This window comes from Neolamprologus multifasciatus, chromosome 6 (assembly GCF_963576455.1).
Source record: "Neolamprologus multifasciatus chromosome 6, fNeoMul1.2, whole genome shotgun sequence".
Taxonomy (NCBI): domain Eukaryota; kingdom Metazoa; phylum Chordata; class Actinopteri; order Cichliformes; family Cichlidae; genus Neolamprologus; species Neolamprologus multifasciatus.
This window is the reverse complement of record NC_140444.1, coordinates 16,719,477-16,746,650: the sequence shown is the minus strand read 5'-3', so window position 1 is coordinate 16,746,650 and position 27,174 is coordinate 16,719,477. Positions and strand designations below refer to the sequence as shown.

At 42.3% G+C, this 27,174-nt stretch overlaps 1 protein-coding gene across 12 annotated transcripts in view; it reads right to left on the bottom strand.

Annotated features, from left to right (window-relative positions):
- nfixa (nuclear factor I/Xa) overlaps nucleotides 1-27,174 on the bottom strand; it is a 109,264-nt gene that overhangs the window by 59,710 nt on the left and 22,380 nt on the right. For 9 of the 12 annotated variants that reach the window (XM_085162863.1, XM_085162860.1, XM_085162866.1 and 6 more), the window contains one exon: nucleotides 15,268-15,799. In XM_085162863.1, the coding sequence (XP_085018989.1) occupies nucleotides 15,268-15,799 (532 nt within the window). Of the gene's footprint in view, nucleotides 1-15,267; nucleotides 16,603-16,625; nucleotides 21,538-27,174 lie in introns of those variants that run through there. The other 3 variants (XM_085162864.1, XM_085162857.1, XM_085162858.1) reach the window with 3 other exon arrangements.

Sequence of the window (27,174 nt, the reverse complement as noted above, 5' to 3'; positions counted from 1 at the left end):
ATATTCAGTACTGTGACCTCAGGAAACCCGCCCTGCAGCTTGCTCTCTCTCTCTCTCTCACATTCCCCCTCTCTTTGCAGCCTCTCTCTTCCTCTTGCCACCTCCCCAATTCTCTCTGTTTTTGTCCTTTCCGCCCTCTCTCTCTCTACCACTCCGCCCTCTTTTCATATCTGAGCTTGGGAAATCATGCGTCACCCCCACCCCCCCAAAACCCTCATTTTATTTTCCCTCCTTGAGTCTCGAAAACTTTCTCCACAACGTTACCCTCCGTCTGACAGAGGTCCCCTGACGAGGCACCTTTCTCAGTACTCCCAGTCTGAACACACATCTTGTTGCTATCATGAAAAAGTCACAACACTGTCCTGGTCACTTAATGTATCACTCAGATGCATATTTTTCCTTTATTAGGAACTCCCTCTGCATTCACAGTACAGCAGTCTGGACAGGAGTTACTCCCTCCATATCCTTCCCTTCCCTCAATTCCAAGCCATTAAATTCTACATCTAGACTCTTCATATACATAACAAAAAAAATGAACTGATTAGAAAACTGTATCTGTGCTATCTTTTTATGAGACTGGCTGTTCTTCTGATCTCCCTTCCTATCACAAACTTTTTTTTGTGCCTATCGCATGTCTCAACAAACTCCTCCTCTGACTCCTCCCTCTTTTCTTTTAGACATGCCCACGTGCCCAGAGACATTTCACCTGAGATGACCCTACGCCCGGGGCAAGGCGGTTCCTCCTCCCTCTCTGCATGCCTCCCTCCTTCCTCCCCCTCTTAGCTTGGGCTGTAAACTACTAGACATACTTAAAACACATGGCCACCACACCTGCCACCATAAGGTAACAGGATGAGACAAAGACAAAGAAGAAATGGAAGTATGCTGAGCCATTTACAGTAAAGAAATACCACTATCAACAGGCTATAGAGGCACAAAGTCACCTCCACTACATAGTAGTTAAAAGTAAAACTTATTTTAAGGCTGCAAATTTAAATAACGCCAGACAGTAAAAGACTAACAGATAAACACTAATCCTGAAGAAAGCTATTATGAAGTGAAACTGATACAAAAATCAAAGATAAACAAAGGTTCAGTGAAGCACCAAGTTTTTATTGTTGAAACTTTAGAGCAAGTTAAAATCCAACAGAAGCTGTGAAAGGCTAATCATTGCAGACGTTCCCCATGTTACACTGTAGCTATCCATTGAGTGTGGCGTGTGTGCTGTGTGGCTGACCTAAATACAGCAGAGTGGAGAGGAGCAGGGGTGAACTGAGGTAAAAGGGTGGAGCAGGCAGCCAACTACCTTATCTCCCAGTATCTCTGACACTTTCTTCAATCTAAGTGTACCTTAATATGGCCTGATGTGTAGCAACAACCTTTGTCATAAAAAGTAATTACGTCAGTGAAAGGCTAAGAGGAAGCAAAATAGACAGAAAGGCCAACCAACTTCCATTAATATATTATACACTTGTGTATGCATTTATGGAGGTATGAAGGCAAAGCACAAGCGCATAAATTTATGAAGTTAACAATGTTTTATGAGTGTCTGCAGGTGTGCGCATATATTAAAGCATTACTAAGTAAGTCGGGGGTGACAGTTTTAAAACTTTAAAACGCAGCTAACAGAGAGGACCAGGGACACGTGCATGTCCATATGTGTGTTTGTGGGTGAATGTGTGTGTGTGTCGGAGTGACTGTGAGTAGGTATATGTGTGTCTGTGTGTTTGCAAGACCATGAACGTGCGTATGTGTGTGTTTCGGATTAAGAGCTTCACCCCTGGACCTCGAAATTAGATAGGGGATTAGTGGGACACATCCGCCACCTGGCATTTTAAGCCCCACAATTACAACAACAACTTTTAATCAAAAACAGCCACATATGTGTTACATACAGTCAGAACTCAGCAACTTGCATATTTTTCTCCTTGTGTTAAAATCTCTTGGGCTGTCATTGAACTGACCCTGCCATAACAACAGGCCACATGGAGGGCAGCTGAATGCTACAGTTTTTAGTCTGATCATGACCCATTGTATTAATAGGGATCAGCCTAGATTGGGACTTGTTAGCGCTGCACACTATGCAAGGATTTAGCATTCAAAGTGACTTTTACTTGGCACAAGGCACGGAGAAAAGATGTGAAGCAACTGCTGCTAGGCTAGGAGGTAGCTTCCCATTATCACCTGTGCAAGGTATTCACGAACCAAAGATCATGGCTCTATGCTAGGTCTTACTAATAATGTGATACTCCACTGAACTCCTGTAAAAATTCTTTACTCCTGTTGCAGTGCTCAGAGGGGTCAACGATTGGGATTGGTTACAGAGTAACACCTCTGGAGCTGCTGGGTATTCAGTGTCTTGTTCAAGGCCATTTTAACAGGTTGGGTGCTTGCTGGGCACCAGAGCTTTAATCTAATTTACTAAGCCACACCACTGTTATTCAAACGCATGGTGACAATACAGCTAAAGGCAAGCCTCGACGGTGACATGCTGTCAAATACTTTAATCATTAAATAAATTAAAAATAACCGTGATCTTGCACTAACATCAACATATGCATGCTTAACAGAAATGTATGAACTGTTTTAAACTCACATCCATAGCCTTCGAGGCTCTAATTGTTCCAAGGATGTTAGACTAGTAAAGAGCGGTAGTTTTTACTCTGTATAGACACATTATGTCATAGAATTAAAAAGCAGGAAGGGCCACGAAACCCTTGAAAACTCTGCTCCAGTTCATGGCCAGCGCACAGTGGGGAGGAAGACACAGCGGGTTAGCAATCAAGCTAAACACAAACAGCAACCAGGCACCATGAAAGGAAAAGAAATCATGTCATTTTTTCCATGTACACCTCCAGTTAAACATGTTAATACACATATACAAAAGTTTCTCTGTGTTTAAGAGACCCCATATGGAAAAGAAATAGTAAAAACTTATATGACTTAACTCATGAAAGTGGCCACTTTCATGAGTAAATCATATAAGGCTTACATGATTTACTCATGAAAGTGGCCACTTTCTCATTACTTTCATATATTGTTTTAGTAAGTATACAAAACATACAAGTTTCATTATATAATTTTTCAAGGGATCTTATATCTGTTTTCACTCTTGTATGCTTTTCATACAAGTTTCACACAAGACAGATACAAACTTTATAAGATTTATATATATCTTTTCCATATGGGACAAATTAGGCCCACTAAGTGAAAGAGAGTGTGGAAAGAAAAAATGAGCCTGTACACCAAGATGTGTTGCCAATATGCCAATAACCAAGAGTACCACGTGAATAATATCGTAAGGTAAAATATACTTTCCAATCTTCACTACATAAACTAAAAATGTACTCTTGATTTTGAGTAAGTGTAATTCAGAGAGCAATGAAGAACAAAAACTACATGAAGCCAATGCGAAGAGTAAGCCAAAATAAAAGGTCTAATCAAATGAAAACAAAGGAGGGAGCAAAGAGAAGGAAGCAGGGTTCTGCATTTTTTCTTTATTAACAAGCTGAGTTTCCATCCAAAATCTCAGATAGCAATCAACTACAAATTAGGACCAGATTTCTTTAATTGACCATCATGTCGCCTTAAAAGATGGAGTGCCATCTTGATTTACCACTACTTTCTAAGAAGGTGACAGGAAAAAAAGGAAACTGGGGAAAGGAGAAACATGAGACAGAAGAGATTAAGGAAACTGAATAATTTGCCTGAAAGAAGAAAATGAACAGACAATGCTAAAACAGAGAACTTGAGATGGAAACAGCGAGAGACAGAGGGAATAGGAGAGAGGCGTGTAATTGCAGGAAAAAGGGGCTCATTAGCCCGTCACTATCCTCAATCTAGCCCTCAATTTAAGGTCAGGGAAGAGAAAGAGAGAAAGAGACTACAGAAAATGAGAGAATCAGAAGAGGAAGGAGGAATTTAACAATAATTCGTCTGCAGTTTATACAGTGTTAAATGATTCACTGTCAAACTTTTCTTTCTCTGTTAAACTTTCTACCTCTGGCCCCTTTACACCAGCTGGCAGCTCTGAGCGCGCACGCTGCACCGTCATGCATCACACATCATATCTCCTTACACACCTCGCGTGACGAATGCACCGTCTCTCTGGCCCGTCTGAACTCACTTAGGAGTAAGGAAGAAACACTGACTTTGTTCTCAAAGAGGGAGGAAAATCGAGCTAAAAGAGTGGTGTAAAATATAAAAGACCCAGTCAAAGAGATTTAATACCAAGCTGTACCCAAACTGCCCAGAAGTCCCTCTAGTAAAGTACTTCTGAACCCCGGACCAGGTAAATTGTAAACTGGTATTTTCATCAAGTGGAGTCCAACTGTTAACAGTGATTGGCCCAAGGCAACTTAGGGATACTGACTCACAGTTTAGGAAAGCAGGGTGATGAGATATCCATTCCTTCCCTGCAGAGCCAATGTGTTGCCCTACCCTTAACTACTCTGTGCAGTTTAGAGCTGGAATGTAGTGCATGGAGAGCAACTTCTAGAGTGGCTACAAGTCTCCCAATGGAGTGCTGCCTAAACTGCTTTTTTCTAGTCATAATTTTAAGCGATTAGTCACTTTTCCGCAGCTACTTTTAGCTCTGAACATGTCTGGATGTAGCTTAATGGGGTGAACCTCTGAAATGTGCTACACGCCTTTAACTGTAGTCCGAACTCTATAGGTGCACCACAAAAAAAAAGAGCATCACAGTTACTCTGAAGTGGTTATATATAGAAACTATACAGGGCTTCATATAGTCCTGAAAAGTGTTACCACTTACGATGCTCTAAGTCAGCAGGCCTTGCATTGTTTACAGTGCCACAGCAGGAATTCCTCGCTGGATAAAGCTGAGGTAAGAATAAGCACCGCACGAATCCCTACTGTACCAGACTACCCACTGACTAGGCTTCAGCAGTTTGCGCTTGGCCTGTGTGTATGTGTGTGTTTGAAGGAAAAAAGGTGGGTGGATGCACCAGGTGCCAATCCATGCAAAGAGAAAATGTGCCCAAAGTGTTGCAGGATTTCCACTGTCTGGAAAAAGCACAAATAAATACAACCATTCACAAGTGTCCTTTTCTATTTAGCATACAATCTGGATCGCACTAACATTATCATCCCATTAAGTACGAACAGTCTGTGTGTCACCTATTTGTTTTGTTTGCAATAAACAGGATAAACAGATGACTGTACAGACAAAGCCAGTGCACTTACACAGAAGCATACAGTCACACACTTGTGGAGGAGAAAAAAATGCAATCTGAAAAGAAAAACAAGAACTAAACAATATACCATCATGTTTTAATTTCATTTGTCGTTCGAATTGTTGGGCCACTGATGGTTGTCGGCATCAGTCATAAAACCATATTGCCTCAACAGATGCATGATGATGTACACAGATCATAATCATGCATTTATAGATCATACACGTGCTTTGGCAACACATGCAGAGCCAAATATGTGCAGCTGAATGTTTACACACCCCAAGAGAAGAGCATTGTTTAAATAAACGTATATACTCATATATTACACACTGAAAACGCATCTCTATACCGTCTTTCTCCCTCTCACTCTCTCGTCTCTCTCCCTGTTTTCTTTCATGTGGGAGGCAGCAATGGGCACCACAGCCATGCCAATCAATATGCGTACTGGTGAAACACTTCCCCTGCTTCCCCCACGTTGCAGTTGCCGAGGCCTGCAGCAGTTGAAGCGGCAGCTACTGTCACCGGATATGGCAGGTCATGTTAGCTAGTAGTTAGTTAAAGGAGGTTAGCGAGCTTAGCACTCCCACTGAGGCAGGCCACAACCGGGCTGGCCTTGTCGCAGCAACCTGCCGTGGTGACAGCCCACTGACGCAGACAACGCCAGCCAGTGCCACCCTGAAGGCACCTTGGATTGCACCCAGGCAAGGTTCCCTGGGAGCCCGGGTTGCCATGGTGGCAGCCGAATTTGGGTCCAATAAACGTGAGGGGAACAGGCGGTGGACTGGGGAGGGGGACTTGGGGGTGGCAAGAAAGGGGACAGAGAGAAGGGGGGATTTCTGACTAAAAAAACAAACGAAAAAAAACCCCTACCAGTCAGTGTAAAAAAACATATCAATGGAAGGACATTAAAATAAAATCATTCATCCCCTAAAAATAAGACAGACGGCAACAGAGAAACTGCGATACTGTGTGTGGTGGATGCTGCTGCTACCTACACAAAGGGTTTTTAAGAGTCTCTTAACATTGTCAATGACAAGATGAAAGTACTGCATGTCTTCCGCTGCTCCGAGGTTGTAAATGAAAAGTATAAAGCTCAGCTGTCAGATCACTCAAGTTGCAAAGTGACAGATGCACTTTTCGCGTCTTACTGCACAAGGCCGCGACTATAAACAAGACGAGCTCTTAACAATTACAGGCAAGTTTAAAAGAGTCAGAGTTGTTAACAGTCACACTCAAGTGTAACACAATCAAACATAAACCAAATAAAAGCTTTTAAAAGACGCCCCTCACTTGGCTTCCCGCTCCGCTCTTTCAATTACAATTCACTAAGTGGTTGGAGATGACTTAACCCTGATCTTCGTGTTCATAAATTCATCTCCTCTTAACGAGAAAGTTTTCACAACAGAAATGCGCCATAGGACTTTTTAGCAGTTACTTTACACCTGGCTCCCTGGCCGACGGGCCGACGAGCTGAATTATAAACAGCTGAAACAAGAGAGGAAGCATAACACCTTGCTGTGGCCAGTGCACACGGTGTCCCCTGAGACCCAAAACTCTTCTCCTTCCAAACTCTGAATCCTAAAAAAAGACGCCTGCTTGGCTATAGTACTGTAAATCATGCAAAGTAGAGCATAGTGCTTGGTCTGGAAAAATAACCATGTATAATGAGCAGACAGAGACATATGCACATATGCACTCTCACACATATGCACGCCTGTGCTTACACACATAAACGTTGCCAAAAGAACCCCCCACCACCACCCACTACACTGCTTTGTACTAGACACACAAACACACACCGTCTTTAGTCCTTAATTCTAACCCCTGAAAACACCATCCTTTCCTGAATCCATGGTAGTGATAAAGAACAAACACACACACGAAAAACAAAACACTATCTTTGCCCCCACCTTACTCCACTCGCTGAGGACTCTTTCCACTTTCCACCCTGCTCTGCACCCCCCTTCAAGCTCGCTCAAACTCAAACGTGAACACGCACACACAGACACACACACACTAATGCCATTTCACTCCAAACTCATCCTGTTATCTAAACAAGCGCCGTCCTCTCGTCAGCGTCAGTGGGTTCCTTTCTCTGTCTCCTCAGAGAAAAGAGAGACTCTCCTGTTCACAGATGAATGGGGTCTTTTGATGAAGCGCCGAGCCTTGTTTACCGCCACTCCATTTATTTACCGGCCTGTTTTTCAAGTCGTCATTGAGGGACACTCTACCAAACACCCACCGCGTCAACCCCCTTTCCCCAACAAACCGCATCCTCATCCACCAGCCCCCTCCATCTCATCCTCCCCTTAACTAACACCCCACTATATGCTCAACATAAATACAAAATATACACACTATGCCTGCTCCCAATCCCATGTTGTTCCCTATCCCGTTTCATCCCGCTTTCTTCTCTACGTCTAGTGTCCTAGATCTGTGTCCAAACTGATTTGAAGCTTACTCGCTTACACAGACGCATGCCAAATGTGATTCTCTGCATTTTGCTGTGCTTCTCGGCTAGCTCACTTATTCACCCCCCACCCCCCTCCACCCCACTTTCTGTCTTCTCTAAACTGCTCTCCTTCTCACGGTGTAACAAACATCAAATGAAGCCTTCATGAAGTTTTTTTTCCTCCAAACATCTAAGAGTGGCTTTTTCGGAAAGACGGACCATCTCAGTGTGATGATGTTTTAACCAGAAAATAATAAGCAACCAAATTAAATAACGAGTTATGCAAATATTATAAAGTGAAAGGACTACATTTATCCAGAAGGGAAACTAAACTGCAATCCAGCCTGACTGCATACAGAAAAATACTTGTACTGACAAATAAACAAATGTAAAAATAAACTAAGGCATTAAATACTAACTATAAAGAGTGTTGAAGGTTTTTCTGTAATTTGAAATATAAAAAAACGACTGGTGACAAAACATCTTTGGCCACTAAAAAAAAAAAAATCAAGGTTCAAAGCCTCCACATGTGTGATGGCCTGCTTTCATGAAAAGTGAGAATAATGGTCCTACTGAGTGCTAAAATGTTTGTGCTTACAAGTTATTTTACATTTTTTTGTAGCTGCAAATAGAAGTCCAGGGTGTTAATGAGGCTAGGGGAGGGCACTCATTTGAACCTTAAAGAGGAATAAAAGAAAAGCGGAAATAAGCGAAGGAAAGAAAAGAGAAGAAGAGAGGATCAGAGGGAGGAGGTTGGCAGGGAATATCATGAAAATTTGGCGTCTTCCATGCAGGGAGATAGCATCGTGCCAAAAGCGACCGCCGACACAACTCCTCTCACTTTCAACATTAGACTCCTTTGCCGTGTTAAATTCGCCCACATAATAATTTCATTATTCTTCAACCCACATGTGCAAAATAAAATGAAATAGAGGATATTTTTATTTCTTTTTTCTAAATCGGTACTGACCCAACTTTTAATTCAACAAAACAAACTCAGCAAAACCGCTTCTCGGAAAAATTTAATAAAAACAACAGAAACATAAGTAATAGTGCCTTGGATTTAAAATACAGTACTGAGGTACTTATTATAGCACGCCTATTGCTGTGTGGCACGAATACTGCTATTAGCCAGACTCAGCAGCCTTTGCCAGGGCCTCGCTGTGAGTGCAGCCCGGTGAATAAGCCGTGTTCCCTGGCTCTCCCTCCTTTCTGGCTGGCCTGTCTGAGATTGAGCATTGGCCATAGCGCTCTTTCTCCTGCTCCTTCTCCTCCTCTTCCTCCTCCTCTCTGTCTCTCTGAGGTCGGGAAACCCTCCTGAGTGGGTATATGGTTTTTGGGGACAGACACATTTCATGGTTGGCGCCGCTACAAAAGCCTGAAAAGAGACCCGGCACTGGGAAGACACAGTATTAATACAGACAATACCTCCCCCTCGCTGCTTCTGACTCTCTTTTTTCTCAATAACCTCTTCTTTTCATCTCTTTTTCTTGCCCCCCCCCCCTCCTTCTTTTTTTACACTTTAGTTTTTCTCCTAATAAAAAATGTTAAAAAGCCCACTCAGCTCAAGTAAAGAATGCAGTTTTTATCACTGCGTGGCGTGGCTTAGCCTACACCCATTTTTATTTACTGTGTTTTAATGTGCAATTAAATCTCAACAGTAGGCATTAGACTAGGCTCGGCAGCGTGTGAAAACACTCGTCTTTTCTTTCAAATAAACAAAAAACTGCTAAGCATGTATTACATGCAAGTCCAAAGAGTAATTTAGCCGGAAAAATAGCAACAATGTGTTACATTATTAAATTAGAGAAAATAATAAAGATACATTTACTTTAATTTGCATAATGTATTTTAAGATATTATTTTGAACACATCACCACTGGGCCAAAATTTAAATTAAAGGTTAATTTAATTTGTGGAAATCTAAAATTGTGTAGTTGTAAATTTAAAATGAGCACTCCAATAAATTAAAATACTATAAAGAAAAAAGATATGCATAATTAGTATCCAAAGAAATGTAAATTGTTTAATTTGAGACCTTTTTTTTCCCCTAATCATGAAAACCACAGAACGCTGAAAATTTCCTTTTGCTTTTCTGCTTCCCTACCCTGCTTTGCGTTTACGCTGCAGTGCTTCTTCTCATGGGAGCAGAAAAAAGTCTGACAGCTGGGTTCATTCAAAAAGACACAGGGCATCTGAGAAAAAACAGTAAAAGAGCCAAATAGCACAAACTGTCTTATTTGTCTCCTCCACCATAGTGATGGCCTCCCAATTTCACTGGAATAATCTATTTAACCGCATATCTCCGACACTGAAAACTCTTCACACAAAAGGAAACAGATGCGGGTAGACCAGAATTGTTCATGGGTTTTACTCTCTCCCGAGTCAGGCACAGCCAAAGAAATGGAGGCTTATGATCGTTATGTAAAACCAAAAAAAGCGGAGAGCTTTTCTAGGACAAAAGGCACCGTATCAAGGAGCATGCCAGTTGTCACTGGTCAATTTAATGGGACACCAAACATAACAACATTGTCTTTGACTCGCCTTTCTCGTGTTTTTTTTTTTTTTTCTAATTTTCCCTCGAGTCAGCTTGTGTCATCATGGTCTCATGAGATAAATGCAGACCCTGCGGTTTTGGATCAATCTATGTACGTCTGTGACACCCCAATGTTAGCCTCGCGTCTGTGTATGTGTGCGCGTGTTTTGGAACGAATGAGTACACAACAGGGCTTTGGCTAGACGGATAGCAATAGCTATCCAAATACACAGACTTTTTTCTGAAGCCAAGAATAGTGTGAGAAGACTCCCTCTCACTCGGCCTCTCTAATGTGACGGGGCTCTCCCTGCGTCTTAACCCTTTAGATTTGATACATAGCCACCTCAACGCATCCCTGAGGCCAGACAGAAAGGCAGAGATGTGCAAAAGACCCGACTAAACGAGAGTCATCAGTAAACATTTGCTGATGCCAAAGCTGCTCTGCATGTGGAGAGCTTTTCTTAGCCGACGTGGGCCCCTGTTCCCACCACACACACAACACAAAGCCTCAGACCTAACTGACCCCCCCTCCCGAGTGTCAAGATTTCATTTAATCAAAACTTCACTGCTGACGGCCATCCTAAGCTGTGCTTGCACACAAGGATAGTCCACTCAAACCTTGTGATGTCATGGGAGTCTGAGAGGAGATCCAGGAAGTAATTAACAACAGATTATTTTCACAGGGAAAAAACAACGAGCTTTGGGGAAAAGAAGACCTGTGGAATCCATCAGAGTATTCCTTCAACTTTTAAGATGTCACAAACAATTCACGTGATTCCTGAGTGTCAGGATTCCTTTCTCTTTTTCTCTCCCTTTCCTGTTACTACATTTTTTTCACCTTTTTTCCTCACACATTTAATTACATTTTGCATCCCCTAAACTCTAGAGTTTTGCGTAGTGATGAACGCAAGTAGGGTTTTATTTGTGAATCCAAGCTGTGGTCAGCGAATTGGCTGGGGGGCTGGCCACAACACTAAGGCTTCTCTGGGCTTTCTCACAGCAATGTCCAAGGCATGACTACTGCTATAGTGAGAGAGAGGCGGGATCTGGCACTACAGAGCGTGGAGTGTGGAGCGGTCATGGCAGAAATGGCACGGCGAGCACATTTCACACCTCCCTCAGAGTGACTGCAAATTTCCTGTACTGCACTTTTGATTGGAAACACATTTGAAACATCTTTTCATGATCACACTTACGGCGTACAAAAGAAAAAGGGGAAAGAAAATAAAACGCTGGAAGAATGCTTTCCAAGCTATGACTAAGTGCATAGAGCTAACTTTGGACCTGACAAATGTTTTTTTTTAATCTTCTATTTTTCCAACCTCGAATAAATCAGAAATGTGCTGAGTTTAATCTAAAACAGCCCAAAGATTATAAATCAAATAGTCCACTGAATACTGTGAGGAGGAGCAATAACTTCTCCTCAGATGGTGTACAACTGCAGCCACCTATGCAGTAGTCAGAGTAACAGAAGTGAGAACTACATCTAGGCTAGTACGGTGAAGTACGTGTAAGCCTATCCAAAGCGCTCCATTCATGGTTATCAACTGGGACACTGGCAGTGTTCGGTGCTCTGGCAGACCCTTGGCACTTCCGGGCCAAGAGATCACTATCTCCATTATAATATACCAGTCACTCGCTCTTAATAAACACTAAAAATACACTACTCACTGTACTGCACCACAGCCCCTCTTTCCCTCTCATCTATTTCTCTGCCAGCATTTCAGTTACAAAGTCATTCAGTTTCAAAGACATGTTGCTCTGTCTGCTTTTTTTTTTTGCTCTTTATCTGAGGTGCCTGAAAACAGGCGGAGAAGGTTTTGTATTGTGGCATCGTGGTTTGTTCTGTTACGGCTGCGGTGTGTTATGCTCTGTAACAGAGAGGATCTCAAAGGCTGGCTGGCTGCAGAACAGTCTGAGAAAGCCTGACGGCAAGCCCAGAGATTCCCCGTGGCAGCTTTTGCCACTCTGTCATAAACAAAACACAAGACGTCTTTCTCTTCTTCCCACACCAACGGGGCCCGGGTGCTGCCAAACAGAACAATCACTATTGTAGCCTCTTCTGCTTTCAAACGTGCTCTCTCTCCCTCACTCTCTCTCCGAGTCTCCTACAATATAAACAAAAGAGATCAGCGGAGGCTTTACCTCTGTGAGAGCAACAATGAAGGCGATGTTTAAGGAGACAAAACAAAAGTGTGCACGGGATCAAAGAGGAGCGAGGAAGACAGAGATGCTAAAGACCGACAAAATACAAACCAAACAAAAACAAACAATGAGCACATCTTGTCATTCACTGTGCAAGTGAGTGGAAAAGGAAAACACACAACCACACATCACTGTAACAGATGAGTGCAACAGAGAAACGGAAGGCCTTGATGCCCATTTCCTAAATGTGAGTTAAAAGCAAAGCAAAGACAAGTGTGCTGACCTTACGGAAAGTTTGCTCTTTGTGTAGTTCAACAAGGACTTAAAGTGAAAATCGGTTCTTTGGAATAAGATAAAAGTGCTGAGGCACACTATTGTATAATTATATATTGTATTAGTAAGATAAGACAAAGTATCCAGTAAGCCGACATTATGAATGGGCAGCACACTGGGAAGGGCCTCCAAGTAGTCACGTGTTTTACTATACTGTTGTAAAACTAAGTGCTGCGGTGATGAATACATGCCAGGAACCCGAAAATTGGACAGCTGACATCATCAGTACAGGTAAAGGAAATTTAGTGCAATTCAATTACATTTGTGTGTATGGACACATCAGAACACCTGTAGCAACCTTTACTCACTAGGTTTTAAACCCAATAAGCTTCAATTACTTAAATTAATATATACACAGAATTACACCATGAATAAAATATTTTCTGTTGTTCATTGGTGTGTTCCTTTATTCCTTTGTCCAGCATGCCATTTTGCTTTCTCCATGAATTTAAAAGATTTAAAAGATTAAAAAGAACCTCTTAGAATATGCGTGTCATTTGATTTAGTTTTAATTTTATGATTAAACTAATTTTGCATAATTTACAAGGGGAGACATTTTCATTTGTGTAAAACAGAACTGACCCGAAATGGACCAGTATACCAAATAAGCTTTATAAGAGACATTTTTTTCGTGATTAAATTTGATTATAAATTTAAAAAAAATACAATCAATTACATCTACAAAAACAAAAACCCAAACACTGTTGATTTTCTCTCAGTATGCTCTAATATGGCCGCAACCTATGGTTTATTACCGCCACAGAGAGACCAACAAAGTGAAGCTGGAGCTGCTGCCAGGGTTTGGCTCAGGCTGTGAGTTATTTGGCCTGGATTGATATTTTGCGTGTGTATGTGTGTGTATGTATGTGTGTGTGTGTGTGTGTGTGTGTGTCTCAGAGAGAGAGAGCCTAAGGATCACCTATGATAGCATTTGGCTAGAGTAATGTTAATGCCCAGTGTAAGAGTTGTGCCTCGGCAGACACGAGAGCGCGTGTGTGTGTGTATTTGGACAGTGATTGGGATATGCTGTATATATATGTGCGGGTTGAGTCACTGTTTGAAATTTCCAGAAAATTCCAGCTGACATAATATTAGGTCATGAGTGTGTGTTTGTATATGTAGCCAGCAAATGGTTAAGCAGTGTGTATTTGGAAGATTTGGCTGTGAGATATATTATGTGTGTGTGTGTGTGTGTGTCTGCGTGTGTGTGGCTTCTCTGACAGTTTTTTTTTTTTTGCAATGTGGGGGGAAAAACTACAACACAGCCAGTGTTTTGGCTGTGTGTGTGTGGAGTACGCGCACTGGAGGCTACAGTGATGTTTGGCCGGGTGTGAGTGTGTGTATCCATGATGGTGGCTGCGATACAACAATGTTTGGCTGTATTAAACTGTATCTGTGATAGTCCTTGGCCGAACGTGTGTGCTGTGTGGGTGTGTGTACGCAATCGTGACTAAAACCGTGTTTGCCTTTACGTGTGAAAGTGCGCTGCAGAGATGACAGAGTTGTTTTTCTTTTCTTTTTTCCTTTTTTTTAAAAAGAGTGTGTGCGTATCTTTATTTAGCTGTGTTTGTATGTGTGTGTATGGGTGTGAAGGTGGCTGCAATAGTACTGGCTGTCTTTGAGCATTGGCGTTTTGTGTGTGAGCGTGAGTTTGGCAGCCAGGTCCAACGTGGTGCTAACGTTCAGGCAGACGGTGAAGGCGGCAGCAGCCTGCGGCCTGAGAGCAGGAGGCTCACGGCTCTGTTCGCTTTCTCTCTCTCTCTCACACACACACACACACACATAAATACACAAGCACACACACAACCTGGGCTGCGGCCAAATGATGATTTCTGGCTACAATGGCCTTACCATGGCAGATATACCTCGACAGACTGTGTACAATACTATAAACAGTGACTCTTCTTTGTGCAAAATTCATTGCGCAAAAAACACAGAAATTTCATCTCATAAAAAAACAGTCACTCAAACACACACAGACACACACAAGCATGCAAATTCTTTCCTAGGAAAAAAACAAAACACACACACACACACAAAATACATGCTCATATGAAGCCGCAAATGCCTCGCTCAGAATAATGAACGCTTACTTGCCAGAGCACGCTGGACGTATGCCCCTGACACACACTAACAAATTCTTTTTTATTACTGTTGATACTACGTTGTCATGTAAACAAACCCAAGAAACAGATGAAGAAAAGAAAAATATTAAAAGAACAAAAACGTACCCGCTGTTTTCTGTGGGAACAAAAGCAAGCAGGGACTTTCACTTTGTTAATCTGAGAGATAAATCTTTACTTTATTTCTTTTTCTTACCTTTTTAACTGCTTAGTTATTACTTTAACGTTCCCTCCGTAGTAGTAAAAAGGTTTTTATTGTGTCTCTGAATATTTTTACTTTTACGTTATTCTTTTTATGTTTTTTTGTCATTTTCTATATTTTACTATATTGCAAATTAAGGTATGCACTTGTGTTTCTGTTGTGTTTCAAATTGTTAAAATGTTAGTGCGATCCTAAAAGCACACCGACATGATTACATGTGGCGAGTGTTTATGTGCTGACATCCCTCTCAATTAGTGTCTGATGTCCAGTTTCTCACATACCTGGCGTGTGGACGAAGTAGGCCAGGTAGAGGTCCAGCTCCTTGACAGACACTCCGATGTGGTGTGGCTGGACGCACAGGCCAGGGTTGGTGCACTGCGGTGACTTGACCAGTCGTTCTCCGTCCGTGCTCTCCAGGGGGCTGCCCTTAAACAGGATGACCATCACCAGGTCCAGCCGCCACACCTTGTCAGCCTGGCGCAGGCAGTCGATGCGACGTATTTTGCCCTTCTGGTCGGGGTTGGACAGCACGCAGCAGGGGGGCTTTTTGCCCGTGATGGTGAGCACAAAGTCCTCACGGAACTCAGGCCGGATGTCCTTGCGGAGCTTGGCCAACAGGCGTGAAGCCCACTTCTGCTTGATCTCTGGCTTCTCTCCCAGCAGTTCATCCTTCACTGCACGCTCTTCCTCCTTGGACATGCGCTTCTCGTGCTTTTTGAAGTATTTACGCTTGCGGGCCTGCAGGTTGAACCAGGTGTAGGCGAAGGCGCGGACATGGGGCAGAAGGGCCTCGATGAAGGGGTGGAATTCATCCTGGATGAGGGAGGAAGATGGGGGGAGGGTGGATGAGGAGAGGGAGGAGGGGGGGAAGCAGGAGGAGGCATTGGAAAGAGAGGGGGAGAATGGGGGAGAGAAGGATGGGGAGAGAGGGAGAGGGGGTGAGGAGGGGAAGAGAGAGGAGAGGCAGTTAGCACCGGCGCGCAGCATGGAGGAGCGGCGCCTGCTCCGTGTGAGTGGAGGGAGAGAATGAGAGGCACAGAGAGAGAGGGAGAGAGAGAGAGGGAGAGAGAGAGGGAGAGAGAGAGAGAGAGAATGAGAGAGAGAGGGAGGGAGACGGAAAGATACCTTGCGCTCTCTAATACAGACACATCGCACCGAAGGACACACTTCACAAACCACTGAACAACACATCACTGAATGACTGAGGTAAGAGATGAGACAGAAAAAATATGAGACTTGTCTCCATGAGATATTTGTGTAAATGTTGTTTGTCTGGTTAAATATAAACAAATGTGCTAGTTATAAATAAAAAATAGTGAAATCTTAATCCATTACTAAACATAAACAGTATTATTCTCAAAAGCATTATAGCAAGTATCAAAAAGTCAAGTAAAAAACACAACATTTCTAAAACATAATTCAAGCTGACCACGCGTATTATACAATGCTTAAAACACTAACATAATCAAGAAGAACGCACATGTCAAATTCTGATTAATAAAATTAGAGCTGTCTCGCTGAAAAGCCACAACATAAAATATTTGTCCATAAATAATACAATTGCGCCTGCACTCAAAAGTGCTTAACAGTAACGATCAAAAAATATTTGCGAATAAAACAAGAATTACATGGTAGTTACCATTTTGCTCTCTCATCATAAATTCACCCCGTCGATTGCAAAGAAACTTAAAATGCAGAGCCAGTACAATAACTGGATTGTAGAGTCAAAAAAGGCGCTGAAGTAATGCTGAAAACAAAAGAGTGAGGGGGGGAAAAAAAGAAGAAGAAAAAAAGAAGCTGATAAACTGTCCAATAAAAGCAGCAGGGGGCAAAAAAGATGAGAAAGAGGAGACAGGCCAGGGGGCGCAGTGTAATACCAGCACAAGAACACAGGAGGTACTGTAGCAAGAGCTGCAGGAGAGGTGCTGTGCAAGAGCAGAGCAGAAGGAGTGTAGAAAGTTTAGCAATCTCTGTGTCTAAAAGGATGAAAAAAAGGAGCTGGGTGTGCACAAATAAAATAAAACAGATAGTGCAGCAAAATAATAAAATTGTCAAAAATTAAAACAAGCTTCTTTCTTTGTTTGCAAAAACATGCAGAGAAAATATCTTGATGAAAAACAAAAATAAAAAAAAATGGCTGGCAAAGCAACGCGTGCTATTGGTTCAATTCTGATCTGCATAAGACTCACGCAGAGGGAGAGAGAGAGCTGGACAAGGGGGGTGCGGACAGAGGAGAAGAAGGAAAAAAAAACAAAAACAAGAGGACCGAATCAATGTTGGAAGACTGTGCACGACCGCTGGCAAACCCGAGTGCAGCTTCTTTTTTCCCCCTCTTTCTCTCCAACTCTGTCTCTCTCTTTCTCTCTTCCTCTCCACTTTCCGTCTCTAACCATTGACTGAGTCTGTGCCAACACGCAGAGGGCCCACCTATTTGGCATCGAGTCTCAAACAGCCCAGCCAATACGCACGCTCAAAGCACTGAAAAGGAGGGAAGAGAGAGATGGCAGAGGGAGAAGCAAAGAGGTGGGGGTGTGGATGGTTGGTGGCTGGTAGTGGAGAGAGGGCGGGAGGGGGTGGATTGTGTGTGGTGCAGGCAGAAGGCACGTCATTAGCCAAACAGACAAGTTCCAATCTAGTGCAAAGGCAAAGTCCAGAGGATATTAATTTTACATGCATCCAGACAGTACCCGCCTCCTAAAGCTCCCCCCACACACTTCTCCCTCCCTCACCACCTTCGTCACCAACATGGTCACAGCCATCCCAACAAACCAGCTCACTCTCTAACTGCACCCCCCCACTCCTGAAACACCCCTCTCCCGCTCTCTCTCTCTTTCTCTCTCTCTCTGCTCGCGTTACACCACCTTGGCATGGGATGGCATGAGAAAACACAGACCCAAAATCCCACTAGACCCTGAGACCAGCAGCTGCTCCTGGATTTACCACACAAACAAAGAGAGGAGGGGGGAAGAAAAAGACCCCCCTCCACCCCCCAAAACAAAAAATACCATCCAAAAACATGCTCTCCTGTTTCAAAATGCAGTCTTACATCCAAACTGGCCCCTTCGCCTCCTTTTTTTCCTTTTCCTGTTACTCCACTTTAATAGCCCCAGCACCATAGAAACAGAAACACATTAAAAGTTTCTGTTATCAAATTAGAGAGTTATCTTGTTTGTGGGTGAGAAGCTGGATCTGATTGACAATGATGCCTCAAAATGCTGTGGTGGATGGGTTCATGCAAGTAGCCTATATAGCTTAAGCCTTATAAAACTATCAAAAACAGACTACACAGCTTCCTGTAATTGTAAAGTTGAGTCGAATGCATTCAGCTTTAGATATGCTGGTCTTTATAATAGTAAGGACAATAATATTTTCATTCTGCAGCCAGTTAATTGCCCATATTTTCATCGTGCTGCATTATGAATCCCACAATGACACATAATTGGGACTTAGCAGCAGCAGAAAGTGAGGCAGCACGGGCCTGCATAGCTGCTCTGGACAGCAAGTTGTCTCATCCTCATTGGCTGACTCACACGACCTCAGAGGTACAAGCTGTGCCCAGAGCACCAAGCGAGAAATATCTGACACAAAGGCTCCCACCGAGGGCCGATTCAACATAATCGGATGCATTTGTCAGAAAAATAATATCTCTGTGATGATTTGATGTGAAATACGTAAGGGCTGCTCCACTCCCTAGAAGTGCATTTAAATGTCATTCTCCCAATTTACAAAAAAGGAACACATTTACCCATTTACGCAGTCCAAATTACATGAATCAGTCCACGAGGCTCACAGGAATTACAGAGACATTGTCAAAACTGGAATCTTGACAGTGGGCAGCCATAAAAAGCTAACTTGTCATGTGGCAAAGTTGAGGGTCCATTCATTTGATTGTGAGTTGAAGCCCCCTGCTGTGCAACGGGACAGGCTGTCTGTGTGAACGCCCTACAAAGGCCAGAGTCCTCTGGTTGGCTCCCAGGACCATCAGATTTAGCCTGGCCTGCTCCCTCTGTCAGCGTCTGACAGAGGAGCTGCAGCCTGGATGACTGGCTGGTCCACTGAATGGCTGACAAGCTGGCTGCCAGGTTGGCTGAAAGGCCGCATGACGGGCTGGGTGAATGACTGGTTGGCTACCCAGGTGGGTAGCTAGCTGGCTAGTTGGTTGCCTGGCTGGCTGGCTGACTGGCTGCTACTGTTGGGGGAGGAAGGGGGGTACAGACCCCATCTGGACCAGGCTGAGCCGGGCCGGGTGCCGATTGTTCGTGCTAGCATACGCCTGCCTCACACAGCCACGCTGAACACGTGAATAATGTGGGAATGAGAGAAGATGGTGGAGGCAAGAGAAAGAAAAAAAAAAAAAACAGGCAAATGGAACATGAGGAGATGGAATTAAATAGGATGTGTGTGTTTGTTTTTGTTTTTGAAGAATAATAACGGAGGTGTGTTTGCCACTTATTTGAAAAGACTGAAGGGATCTAGACTTTTTTAATGAATGGGCCACAGACAAAGAACAGGAGAGCTATGTGCCAAGCACTGTCGTTACTTCCTCAATATCATCACATTACTGACAAGCGAAATGATAACCAAGATTCATATCAGGGAAATGAAAACCAATCCATTGTCCGAAGCGACGTGTTTTCTTTAGCAGATGAGCCCTGAGACATTTTTTGAACAGCATAACTCCTGTTAAATCTTCACACCGCAAAAACAGGATGAAAAACTGAAGGTATCCTATTACGAGATAAAATTGTATCTGCAAATACTATGCAAAAAAACAATACCCCCTACAACCCCTCTAAAAGAAACAAAAAAATTCCCCTTTTAAAACCACTTAGTTAAATCTGCTACAGGGCCTCCTTCTTATGATCATAAACTGGACCAAATGCAAAATTATGCACAGCCATTGAGGTTTGTGCACAAATTGCAGTTAAAGAAAAAAAATATTTATTATTTTGGCTAAGAAATCAGTCTGTGTGGCACCCCGCTGTTTAATGTGTCCTTTTTTGACATTTTCAAACCCGCAGCTCCTTCAGCTCATTAGGGAAGATTTCTCCTGTTTGCCCACAATTCTTCACGGCAGAAGAAACAGTGGCAGTTTTTCCAGGCCTGAGCCACGGCGCTCTGTAGCTATCTGCACTGCAATAATGTAAGAGAGCGCTCCTCTTATCTCTGCATGCCATGCTCTGTCTTTCAGAAAATGACGACCTTTGTTCGGTCAGGCCGGGCGAGCCAATCTCCACTCACTCCATTCCGCTCCAGCCCTGACACGGTACAAACGCAGAGAGCAGCAGAGAAATGAAATCCAAACTCAGGTTTTATTGAGGCTTCAAGCACCAACAAAACACCAGAGTTAAGAAACCTATAAAAAAATAAATAAATCACCGTGTTCAACAATTCGGAGAAAATTAACGAGAGCGCTCCGTTTGAGTTTACTCATTAAACCAGTTTGTCACGTAAGACTGGCTCGGGGATTATGTTAACTGTTTAAATAGCAGGGGCTACGAAATGAGGCCAAAAATTGAATTAAAATAGCGTTAAATTCGAGTCCACCATATATCCTTTAAATGAGAAAAAACCCTCTGTGTGTCCTGTCCTCCATCAGAAATGGGCCTGCACCTCGACTTCCTACATTTCCCAAAACATTATGAAAATTAATACTCTCACCTCTGAAACAACGAAGCCCCATTTTCACCATCTTCAGAAAAAGAAAGGCAAAAAAAAGTTTAGCGTTTGGTTTTTGGCTGATAGCGCCCGTTAACCTCCACGACCGTCGTTCCCAGCATCCGTCGGTCTGTTTCTGAATTAGACTTTTTATGTTTCTCTGTAAAAAATAAATTGCAGGCCTTGAAGTCGACTGCTCTAACCTGTTCAAATCAAACGTCCCTCTTTCTCACGCCAAAAAAGAGCTCTGAGGCTGTCTCTGTTGAGAGGCCTACCAACTACAAAGGGGGTCAAACTAATGATAAACTAATAAAAATGTATGCTAGTTCAATTCCTGCTGCTAACATAGGCTTAGCATTAGGCTATAAAGTGTGACCTCTGTGAAAACACACGTTAATCAGAGTAAAATCAATCACAACTGCTCTAAAGCGTTTATGCGGCTTTCTTCCCTTTTTTCATTACATATTTATAAAGAGCCTCAATTTAACTATAAGAAATATCGATCGATTTTAGAAAGGAGCAATAGTTTCTACCCGCCTCAGTGTCTACGATGCAGTTAATTTTAACAAGCATAACTTTGGCCTGTTTCCCACATTGTCGTGTTTACCTGAGATGAATTTGAGGTATCAGTCTAAGTGTGCAAATAAATATCAAAGGAGCAAAAATAAACTCAGGACACGTGGGAGGAAATTTCGACATTTAGGCCTGCTTTATGCCACATCCTGCACGCTGAGGTAACAGTAAGGAAGCAGGCATTACATTCTTACATTTGATGTCAGTGTTTTGCAGGTTAAATATTTCAGGTTAATAGCAAAAAAGGGTGCTTTATTTATTTTCTTCTTTTAAATTGTGTGATTCAAAGTCATGCAGAAATTTAAAAGAAAAACTTAAAACCAAATTCATGAAATAAATGTCATTTGCTCATATTTTCTTCATGACCTAAATAATTTACATTTTTAGAGATTATTCAAGTTTTAAAATCTAAGATTTCTATAACAAGTTATTTTTTTAAACCTTACTTGTAATTGCCAAAATAGATTAAAGGATGTCAATTTATTATACATTTGAAACTAAGTAATACCAAAGACTTTTTAAAGCTTTTTCAAGGGTGACAGAATTTTTTTCTTTAATAAGTTATTTTAAAAAGTGTTGGTTTTTTTTTGGGGTTTTTTTTTTTTTTTTAGCAATAATCAGTTAAAAGGGGGCATCATGAATGTGTATTATATTTTATAGCTACACCTAAATGTACCACTGCTCCAAATGTTGTTTTATTTTACAATATATTTACTATAATATAAATTGAACCTAAACTTAAAATAATGTTTTAAGATTATGCAACCATATAGCTGAACGCCAGATTTGTCTGTTGAAGTTATATTTCTTTCACAGGTTTTCTGTTATTTTATATCTAGATGATCCTGTAAAATCAGACTACACACACAGAGAGAGAGAGAGAGAGAGAGAGAGAGAGAGAGAGAGAAAAGGAGAGAAAGACGGAGAGAAAGCTCATGAAATTTTCAGCACGTCAGGACATGTCACAACTGTAATTTAACTTTGACATCTGTTGTGTAAAATCACATATTGAAAAAGACTATGGTGATATAAAGGAAGCACTGTGAGAGATCTGAATCATTTCGCGCGTGTGTGTGTGTGTGTGTGTGTGTGTGTGTGTGTGTGTGTGCATGCATGCATGCATGCGCAAGTGTGTGTGTGTGTGTGTGTCTTCAAAAAAACCATTTTCGGTTAAAGTTTCTTCAGTTGTTTTTGCTTTTTATAGGAATCAAATATTTTTCATTGGCTTGGTAAAACATGGAGTTCTAGCCATTTTATGCCATATGTGTATAATGCCTTTTTAAAATTTGTACACAAAAGAAAATGCAAACAGCAGAGAGAAAAAAGTTTCTGTGAGAGGAAATTTTCATGTTTCCTTCATATAAGAAACATGGGAAAATCGGGTGCACAGAGAGGACGCCTGATTGGATTTATCATCTCGCCATTAGAAGGTGGAAAGTTAGTGACCTCACTGTTCTTGGAGATATTAAAAAAGGAACACCGAGAAGTTCATATGAAATGCAATTTCCTTGAGAACGCTAACAAAATTTATTCCCTTTTTTGTTCCATCACATTCACACACAGACACACAGCATTTCTCTTGAAATGTTCTCCTTAATGTCTCATCCCTGCCACTCATTCGCTTTCGTCCTCAAAACCTTTTCATCCATTTTAATCCTTGGAAGAATTAAAAAAAAAAGAAAAACTTCCTCTTTTTCTGCTCTCTTCCTCCCAACGGCACAGATTGATGTTAAAAGTGTGTCTGCGCATCGTGTGTAATTACGCCTGTTTACACACTGAAGCATTACTATGTGTGAAAGTCTGGAAGCCATTTGTGGCATGAGGCTGAGAGAGAAAGACAGAGCAAGCGAGCTTTAAACAGCTCCAGAGACACAAGGACTGATAGCAAGCCGGGGCTTCTGACACAACTGCAGACCTGGGTAATATTATACTCAAATATGTTTTCTCGTTTGTATGACGGGTTTGTCTTGCAGACCGTTTCAGCCTCAAATGTAAGCACATCAAAGATAAGATCAAGGGTTCTTTGTGTTTCTTTTTAAGTATCCAAAATTTGTTCAGCCAGGATTTTCCTGAGGTTTATGTGGTTTTTCTATGACTCTGGTCCATTTGCATAAATTTCACCTTACACAGTTAATTGTAAACAGAGCTTTAACCTCACAAGTGAGTCATACTCCCAATTTATGTTCTGAAAATGTTTGGAGAACAGAATTAAATTTGGAGTCGGAGAACACAGCTTGTTAAATATATCTGAATTTTTCTCTTCAGATGTGGCAAACACTAAATGTTTTGTGGGCACTTTAAAGAAGGCTGCGTGAAACGTTAGACTTTTGCCCTCCTGATCCAAAACTGGATGCTAATCCTGATATCAGTGCCGTCAATTAGAAAGAATGTTTAGATATTACAGTGCGATGGGAGCGCTCAAACTAAATTAGGAGGATCTGCACTGCATTTTGCAAACAACGATTTAATAAACCACTCCGACATGTAGCTGCAGCTAGACGGTATGGTATAGGATTACTCGCAGGCAATTCCTAAATGAATACATACAGTATAGATTACTACCGTATGTGTGGTTCTGTAGCATCACCAAATGCACACGCGAACGAACAGATACTGCTGGAGGTGGCGTTTTCCGACAGGACATTGCAATAGAACTGAATACAGCAATTCCCCTTGACAAGGGCAGCCATTCTTGATAAGGTCAAGTAGGCAGTGTGGCACTTAAGAGTGTGCGTGCGTGTGAAACACACAGAGAGAAAGATTGAGGGGGGATGACAGAGTGTGGCAGCTTTCTGCCTCAGTAAAGGCAAGCCATAACGTCTGTCTCACACTTTCTGTCTCACTCCAAACTGAAGTGCATGCTGCACACACCTACAGCGTTCCAGTCGGCACATGCCAGCGGCACAGACTGGCTACCCGTGCCCTGCCTACAGCTGCAGCAAGGGCTTTGAACCTCATGATTAGCAAATACAGCAGGAATCGAGCAGATAATGAAACCAGATATCCCCTCCCCTCCATGCCCTGCTCCAGCAGTAGCCAAGGCCTGCTACTCCTCGCACAAGAGATGCACTATTGAGAGACTTTCTCTCTCACTCTTTCACTCCCCCTCATTCTTTTATTCCTCCCTGGTCCTCGTTCTGCCAGTCGGCAAGGCGAGATGCCAACCTCTCCCCAAAGCTGGGCAGAGTGCCCTCACCCTTTATGCAAATGATTCACCACTAGCCCAACACACACATTCATTCCGTGCCCCCCACCATCACCTACTCCTCCATTCCTTCATTTATTCCTTTCACCTCTTACTCTGCAATCCCTCTCTCGCTAACACTTTCCCTTTCCTGCACTTCATCTTGTTGTTGCACTTCAACTATCCCTCCCTCTGCTTTTTGCTGCTTCACTCACACTCTCACACCGACCAATTTGCCTGAGCTCCCCCTTTCTTTCAGCTGCTATCCATCTTCGAGCATCTCTCTCCCTCCTTTCACCGTGGAACTCCTTTTTCTCGCGCCCTCTCCCTCGCGCAGCTTGACTCACCCAGATTCAAACTTGTGCACTCATTCCTCGCCCGGTGCCAGACAGGCAAGTGCAGAAACTAGCTTTACCCTCTTTCTCTCTCTCGCTCTCATACAGCCACTCATGCTATAACACATGCCCTGTTTATATTCCTTAAAGGGAAAGAGTCTCTTCCAGAAATCCCTGTTTTTCTTGATCTCTTCCAGTTTTTATAACCATTATATCATCTGTCAGCATTTATCGCTAAGTAGATTGTTTGAAAGAAACTGTTTGGCACGATTGTCCGTATATTTCCTGTGAATTTATTACCTGTTTTGTGTGACTGATTGCTTCCTTGATTTTTCCCTGAGTCTTTGTTCAATCTATTAACACTCTCTTTTCACAAAAGGGGAAAAACTGCATGAGAGAAATTAGATTTGACATAATTACATGTTTTAAAAGTAGCATTCTTCTTCTTTTTTTAAAAAAAAATACAATGCTTTCAGAGATTACAAGTGTGGCAAAATAGACTTTGAAAATGTTGGTGAAACAGCACTGATTCCTAATATGCTTATTTACTAAAAATAAAATGAAATTGCTACAGCATTTTGTTACTAGACTGGCACTCCAACTATGCATCCCTCTGCTTTTTGTGGGTTCATTTTAGTTGGTTAAGAGTCAAATAGTCTGAAAACTATTTTTTATAATTCATAATCGTGTTTCTAAATGTGAAAACACAGTTTTAGCTTTTGTTTTCGGGAAGCCGATGTTTTACGAGGACATAAAAGCACTGCAGATTGAAATTAACTGGATGAAAAAGGCTTTTATGGAGGAAATACCCCTAACAAACAACAGCCCGGTGACCACATGTACAGCTAGAACACTAAAAATGTTTGGAGCACTGACCCCCTGGCGTTACAATCCAAGTTCCACATCAGCTCCCTATCAGGAACTCTGAAGCTTGCAGATTTAATTCTGCATATCATATAAGTTGGAGTTTCGCCCTTGATAGGTTGGCACTGTGAGGGTTAAACGGTGCCCGCTCCCTGTGGCATGATATGAGCTGGGCCTTTGCCCGCGCACTCTTGCTCGTCTGCACTGAGTTGGTGTTAGGGGTTAAGAGTCAGTTGCTGCTCCAAGTGACTATGTGACTCTGATCCCATTAGGGCTAAAGGTGTCTGTTCCATATGGCCTCCTGAGAGCTGGGTCTTAATCTCTGCAATGCTTGATGGGGTTTGGCTCTTGATAGCAAGTTATGCATATCTCTAAGGCAGCAGTTTAAGGGTTAAAGGTCGCTTTGCCCATTTTGCACGGCACTGCCTATAGCCACCATGCCAGGCCAGAGGAAACTGAGAACACAAACACATGTGAAGTGAGAAACAAAGAGCCCTCAACCACACACACACACACACACACACACACACACAAATCATTGTGAAAGTTAAATCCTCTCAAACCAATGCTTTTCTTTTTTAAAGATGAATCTTCCATAAAAGTCAGGGGGAGGACAGACAGACACACCATGCAGACGGGCGCCGTGGGAGAGTGTGTGTGCAGTTATCTCCTCTGTGACCACGCTTATTGACTTCCCCAGCCTAAACTACCACCTCGCTCAGACCTCAGGAGCACCACAGCACCACAGGCAGACAGCCATAAGTACATGTCCTCAGAGGGGACGTAAAGTGGCGGGAACCCACCTCGATAAAAAGGCACCTCACAGCCTGGGAGGAAAAAATGAGGAAGGGAAAAAAAAAAAAAAAGCTGGATACTGATCCAAACTTTAAATTAAGTTAAGAGTTTCACATATACTGACGATGCATATGTATTTGATTGTTGCAGTTATTACTAAAAATGCCATTTTCTCCACTCTAATTTATAGAGTATAAGTGCAATTAAGAAAGTACAATTTAAAACAAAAGAACAGTATATCCTTTTACGCTGCAGTATATGGAAATAACTACATAATAGCTTGCATCTGGTTGATTTATAGGTGGTATTTTGCAATTGCCCTTAGCTAGAAAATCCCCCTATTGTGTTGAGAGTTGGTATAACATGTAAGTGGAGTACTGTTTACATGTAACCAAATGTGCCCTTGCAGTCCTTAAACTGGATCTTGCCAGATATGTCCGTGTGTGTGTGCGTGTGTGTTTTAATTCGAGTATCCTGCTCAGTTTTATTGTTCTAAAAACAAAAAAAAATTTGTCACTACAAAAAAAAAAAAGTATTCCTGCAATATTATTTTAAGCGAAATTTACAGTTTTGCAGAGACTTGATAAACCTTCAGCAAAACCGTTCCGGTATGAAACAACAGGCAGTCTCCATTTATAAACATGTGATTGTATGAAAAGATAGTATCACAGAAAAGTGAGCCAGAAGGAAAGAGCTGGACTGAAAGCAGCAAGAGCTGCCACGTCAGATGCTGCTGAAGCTTCTTGGCTGTCAGGACTGAAAGACACACATGCAGAAAG